Source organism: Microcaecilia unicolor, chromosome 9 (genome assembly GCF_901765095.1).
Source record: "Microcaecilia unicolor chromosome 9, aMicUni1.1, whole genome shotgun sequence".
NCBI classification, from domain to species: Eukaryota; Metazoa; Chordata; class Amphibia; order Gymnophiona; family Siphonopidae; genus Microcaecilia; species Microcaecilia unicolor.
Genome location: NC_044039.1, coordinates 225,301,897 through 225,308,822, shown reverse-complemented (window position 1 = coordinate 225,308,822; position 6,926 = coordinate 225,301,897). Strand labels below are relative to the sequence as shown.

General features: G+C 41.5%; 1 protein-coding gene across 1 annotated transcript in view; it reads right to left on the bottom strand.

Annotated features, from left to right (window-relative positions):
- Window positions 1-1,559: 1,559 nt before the first annotated feature.
- The window catches only part of PROX2 (prospero homeobox 2), a 28,967-nt gene continuing 23,600 nt past the window's right edge, over window positions 1,560-6,926 (bottom strand). The window contains exon 3 of the mRNA XM_030213731.1: window positions 1,560-1,910. Coding sequence (XP_030069591.1) covers window positions 1,731-1,910 — 180 coding nt within the window. The 3' untranslated portion in view covers window positions 1,560-1,730. The remainder of the gene's footprint in view (window positions 1,911-6,926) is intronic.

Below are 6,926 nucleotides of genomic sequence, written 5' to 3'. Positions count from 1 at the left end.
AAACTCAAACAGTTCTTGTGAAACAGAATTCGTAAGGGCTCCATTTCAAAATCAAGCTACTGATTCCTGCGTTGAGCCCTAAAATAGCAAACCAGAAAAGATAAATCCGGTTCCCCAGCAAAGGTCTCAAAAGATGCTGTGGCTGTTTTATGTTTCAACGGTTTTTATTTGAAAACACAGCAAGAAATAGAAGTCCACCTCATCATATTGGCTATAGTACAGTATTGCAACACTTAAGAGAACAACATAACAGATATACATGGTGTACAGTCATCAAACTTTAACATTTTCACCCCTCCTCCTCCCACCTGTTATGGCAATTCCACTTCGCTGGTGTGTTTGTGTTTTCAACGGTTTTTATTGATGACAAGTCAAAAAGTACAAATCCACCTTAACACAGAGCTCAGTAGAGCAACACGTCAAGAATACAGCATTACGTACAGCCATCAAATTTTATATAACTTTTATCTCCCCCCCTTTTTTTCTTTTACCATGCTCTATGTTTAACTTTTAATGTTTCAACGATTGTTATTGATGAGATCACATGGTAGACAATTCCATATCAATCAATATAAATCTGATAACAAATAATTCTGTCATATATTAATGAACCCAAAACGTCTGTCATCCAATTCCCCCCCCCCCCAATCTTTCCACCCCTTCCTTTCCTTCTTAAGTATTCATGAATGTGTTCCTGTATAATTACAAGTCAACTGCATAACTATAACCAATAAACTTTTATATTAAACTCCAATAATTATGTCTCGTGTTTTACTCTATGTATTACCTTGTTTATTTACAGTCGAGACCTCTGAATATGTTCCTTCAAAGGATTACTCTCCGGGCTAATATTGCACATGACTCTCCAATATGCAAGGAATATTGCCCTTCCCGAAACTATACCCCCATCCCCCTCTATTCTCTTGAACCATCTTTTCACTTCATGGTGCTATCTCTACCTCTCCACGTGTTATAACTACCAGAGTGTAGGTTATCGTATCCTGCTTCCTTTGGCACTTTACAACATCTTCTGAGGCGGACCTCCCTAGCTGTGCATTCTCCAACTGACCGCCGTTGCGTGGTCCAATTCATCTTTGGTGGTTGTTTCCAGTGAGCTTGGTAGCTAGGGATTCCCCACATGTAAGAATATTAGCCTGCTTGTCCTCGGACAAAGCGAAGATACTTACCTGTAGCAGGTATTCTCCAAGGACAGCAGGCTTTATATTCTCGCATACTCTGTCACCTCCCTTTGGAGTTGTTTCTTCTTCGTAGTATGTTATAGTATTGTACTATTATTGGTCAGGTGGGAAGGCACTTTCGCATGCTCGGTGGAGCACAATTCTATAAAGAGCTCTGTAAAAGCTTCATACAAGCTCACGGCAGCATGGACCGCATTACCCACATGTGAGAATATAGAGCCTCCTGTCCTCAGAGAATACCTGCTACAAGTAAGTATCTTCGCTTTATTGGAAGTTATATGTTGTTGATTTGTCCATTCATTTATGTACTTACAACTATTTTTTTTTTTTGCTGTATTATTTTGAATTTTTTTTTGTTATCCCTAATGCAGCCATTTGGGTGAAACATGGCCATGCTGGGTGTTTTATTCTCTAAAATTGTAATAATGCACAGAATAATTGACAATAGTTTTTCAGACCACGCCACTTGTCTTCTGGATTTTTTTTTCTTTGGCCTGGGCTACATTTGTTGTGTTAATGCTCAATGTAGTCCTAATGTATTCCATGTGGGTAAGTGGGAGACTTGAACACTTCTGGAATGTCACTGTCCAGTTTACAGATTATCTTATAGATGGATTTCTTCCAGGATGGATCCAGGTCTTTCCCAGTGTTGACAGCACTGAAAAACTCACGCAGAGTAACCGTGGCAGTGTTCAGGAACTGCTCTGGAACCTGCAACCAAACATACCATCAGTATACAAAGAATTAAACACCATTATTTATTTATTTCATATGCAAGAACTACAGTTCCAACACAGGTTAGATCTAGAGCTTTTTAGTAAACTTTTGGGAGCATATGTGCGGTTTCCTGCTTACTGCTCCTCAGCTTTCTTCACTGTTCTAAGAATTTCTTCTGGTCTGCTGCCATACCATTTACCTCTTCTGCTCCGTTTGAGATTTAATTTATCTTGAATTTGGATTTTAGATTTAGGGAGAAATTCATCAAGCAGCGTTAGGGCAATGTGACTGAAACAGCCCTAACACCACCTGACAATATGTTAAGTTGCCACGGGTTAAGTGATAATGTAACGTAAAACATGCAAATGCATGTTTTGCATCTTATTACTACACAAATACCCTAACATGACTTGCAGCAATATACACAGTAAAATAACCCCCGTTTTGCGGCCCAGTTCTCCCAGACACATAAAATAATGCTGTTTGCAAGGTGCGTCATAAGCAGTGTTATTCTTTTACCATGGGATTCAGCAACCTGTGGTATCAGGATCCTGCAAATTGCTGAATTTCATGGGGAATCAAGGTGCAGTAAAAGGCGATCTTTTACCGCACCTTGATGAATTGCCCCCTTAATAACTTGCTTTCCAGAATCTGACGAGGTGCCAGGCAAAATGGTAGAGACTACTATAAAGAACAAAATTACAGAGCATATTCAAAAGCATGGATTAATGAGACAAAACCAACACAGATTTAGTGAAAGGAAATCTTGCCTCACCAAGCTACTACATTTCTTTGAAGGTTGAACAAACGTGGATAAAGGTGAGCCGGTCAATATTGTGTATCTGGATTTTCAAAAGGCGTTTGACAAATTACCTCATGAAAGACTCCAGAGGAAGGAGGTAGTGTCCTATGTGGATTAAAAACTGGTTAAAAAATAGAAAACACTCAGTGGCTCCAAAAATTGAGGCATGTATGTGAGATGGAAAGATTATTAGCGGAAAGGCGCAACCAATTGAGTAGATGGCGCCTGATCTGGGATCCTTTTACCCTTCATGCATAACTAGGTTGATGTTATAGGTTAAGGTGGCGCGAGACCCGGAGGGGGGAAGGGAGGGCGGGAGGGCTTGGGCTTTGGGTTGAATGAGGGGTGGGAATGGGAGAACAACATACATTTTATAAAGACTGGAGTTTTGGACTGCTTAAATTTAATAGTTAAACAAACATACATGTGAATTAAGATGTGCTCATTTGGACCATAACGAGAGGCTCGCCATGCTTTGTATCATCTGTTTGGTACAATGTCAGTGACCTGTGTTATGTTTACTTGGATTACCTCTCTACCCTCAATCTCCCCTTACGCTCCTACCCGTAACCTCCACTCACAGGACAAATCCCTTCTCTCAGTACCCTTCTCCACCACCACCAACTCCAGGCTCCGCCCTTTCTGCCTCGCCTCACCCTATGCTTGGAATCAACTCCCTGAGCCCATATGCCAAGCCTCCGCCCTGCCCATCTTCAAATCCTTGCTCAAAGCCCACCTCTTCAATGTCACCTTCGGCACCTAACCATTATACTTCTAAGGAAATCTAGACTGCCCCAATTTGATTGACTGCACTTTTTGTCCTTTAGATTGTAAGCTCCTTCGAGCAGGGACTGTCCTCTGTGTTAAATTGTACAGCGCTGCGTAACCCTGGTAGCGCTTTAGAAATGTTAAGTAGTAGTAGTAGTAGTAATGTGAAATACATGGTGTATTAATTGTTTTACTTGTCAATAAAGACTTCATGCAAATAAAAAAAAAAAAGAAAACAGAGAGTAGGGTTAAATGGTCGGTATTCTCAGTGGAGAAGGGTGGTTACTGGGGGTCTTTGCTGGGACCGCTGCTCTTTAACATATTTATAAATGAGCTAGAGATGGGAGTAACTAGTGAGGTAATTAAATTTGCTGATGACACAGTTATTCAAAGTTGTTAAATCGCAAGAAGACTGTGAAAAATGACAAGAGGACCTTATGAGACTGGGAGACTGGGCGTCTAAATGGCAGATGATGTTTAATGTGAGCAACTGCAAAGTGATGCATGTGGGAAAGAGGAACCCGAATTATAGCTATGTAATGCAAAGTTCCATGTTAGGAGTCATCGACCAAGAAACAGGAGGCCAGAGAGACTGTGAGACTGAGAAGGAGGTGTACAAGGCAGGCCCAACCATTATGCAGACTAGATGGGCTGTGGTCACCTAGAGCAACAGCGTCTGGGAGGAAGCAAAGAGCAGCTGCAGTCAAAGCAAAAAAATAGGTCCTGACAGCCACACAACTCAAAGAACCATCATCAGGTAGGGGGCAGCAAAGAGCAGCTGCAGTCTATAGAGCTGCATAGAAACGAGGTTAGCGGGAATACCATGGGGATCCCTTCCAGATCCACGGGGATGGACACAGGTCCTGCGGGGTTCCCGTGGAAGTGTAGTGCCAGGCCAGTCTACCTATCCTTTCCTTCTGTTTCTAAGCTATTCTATTTCTGTGGATGTCACTCTCATTCTCCCTGTCTCACCAGCTTGTAACCTTGGGGTCATCTTCGACTCCTCTCTCTCCTTCTCTGCTCACATTCAGCAGATTGCCAAAACCTGACATTTCTTTCTCTATAACATCAGCAAAATCCATCCCTTCATCTCTGAACACTCTACTAGAACCCTCATCCACACTCATCACCTCTCGCCTAGACTATTGCAACCTGCTTCTCACCGGCCTCCCACTTAGCCCTCTCTCCCCTCTTCAATCAGTCCAAAACTCTGCTGCACGACTCATTTTCCGCCAAAGTCGCTACGCTCATATTAGCCCCCTCCTCAAATCACTTCACTGGCTCCCTATCCGTTTCCGCATCCAATTCAAATTTCTCATACTGACCTATAAGTGTATTCACTCTGCTGCTACCCAGTACCTCTCCACTCTTGTCTCTCCCTACACCCCTCCTCGAACACTTCGTTCTGTTGACAAATCTCTCTTGTCAGCCCCCTTCTCCTCTACTGCTAATTACAGACTCTGTTCCTTCCATCTCGCTGCGCCACGCGCCTGGAATGGACTTTCTGAGCATGTACGTCTAGCCCCATCTTTGGCCATTTTTAAGTCCAAGCTAAAAGCCCACCTCTTTGACGCTGCTTTTAAGTCCTAACCACTGCTCACTTGCCTGTACCTTTATCCCCTCCTCTTTAATTCCCCCTGCCTCTTAGTTGTTCTGTCTGTTACCTGTCTTATTAGATTGTAAGCTCTTTTGAGCAGGGACTTTCTTTATGTGTATGGTGTACAGCGCTGCATATGCCTGGTAGCACTATATAAGTGTTAAGTAGTAGTAGTAGTAAGCTTGCTTAGCAATTATAATAGCATTTTAAAAAATTAGCATTGAAATCCCCATAAGCACTGAGAGGTAAAGTTATCAACATGGGCTACTGTTAATTTGGGTTATTTTACCACAAGTCAAGTTATTTTAGCACAGGGGACAGGCGGGGATGGAGGAGATTCCATTGGGAACTGGTGAAATTTCTGTCCTCTTGCAACTCTCGACTTCAGTCAAAGCAAAACAATATTTCCTCCTGTTCATTTTAAAAGTAGTACCATGTAACTTTCTTGAGTGTCCCTAGTCTTTGTACTTTTTTCATTTGAAAGAGTAAAAAAAATCGATTTACGTTTAACCGTTCTACACCATTAAGTATTTTGTAGATCTCCATCATATCCCCCCTCAGCTATCTCTTTTCTAAGCTGACGAGTCCTAATCTCTTAAGCATTTCCTCATATGAGAGGAGTTCCATCCCCTTAATCATTTTGGTCACCCTTCTTTGAACCTTTTCTAATTCTGCTGTATCTTTTTTAAGATACAGTGACCCAAACTGTACACAATACACAAGGTGTGGTTGGACCATGGAGTGATACAGAGGCATTGTAGTATTCTTGGTCTTATTTTGCATCCCTTTCCTAATAATTCCTAGCATCCTGTTTGATTTTTTTGGCTGTCGCCGCACACTGGCCAGAAGATTTCAGTATATTGCCTACAATGACACTTAGATCTTTTTCTTGAGTGATGACTCCTAAGGTGAATCTTAGCATCGGGTAACTATGATTCTGATTATTCTTTCCAATGTGCATCACTTTGCATTTGTCCACATTAAATTTCATCTGCCATTTGGATGTCCAGTCTTTCAATTGTCAAAGATGTCCAAGTGTAAGGCATGCCCAAGTCTCACCTTCGCTACGCCTCCAACACACCCCCTTGAACTTTGGACGTCCTTGGCGCCGGACTGCAGTTGAAGACGTCCAAAATCGGGTTTCGATTATACTGATTTGGACGTCTCTGGGAGAAGGACGTCCATCTTCCGATTTATGTCAAAAGATGGACGTCCTCTTTCGAAAATGAGCCTAATTGTCTCATGCTTTGCTGTAATATATTATTAGATTCTAGAGCCTTCATATATGCTCCCAGTCTTGCAGGGCTGCCAGCAGGTCAGGTTGTCAGGATATGCCTAATGAATATGCATTATATTAATATCAACTGAGTAAATCCTTTCTCCTAGTTACATTCAATATGCTATAAAATAGTACCTAATTGCTGTTTTATCTTTGCAAAATTCACTTTATTCAAAATACTTTTTAGAACAAATAAAATTTATTCTCACAATCTTAACCATGCATTCCTCTCACTCATATCTAAAAGCAAAAGTATTTAAAGTACATAAGAATAAGCACAGCCACGCTGGCCATCAAGCCCAGCACTCCGTCTCCGACAGTGGCCACTCCAGGCCCCAAGAACCTGGCAAAAACCCAAAATTTAATATTGATCAATGGACCTTTCCTTCAGGAATCTATCCAGACTCCTTTTAAACCCAGAGTTTCACACACCACTTCATGTGACATATGCGATAATATGCTTATAAAGCTCTATGAGAAAATCTAGATTGTAATTTGTCCATATAGAAGATGAAAATTCAAGTCTCCTTCTTCTTTTAATATCCGTCACCAAAACTTCCAATC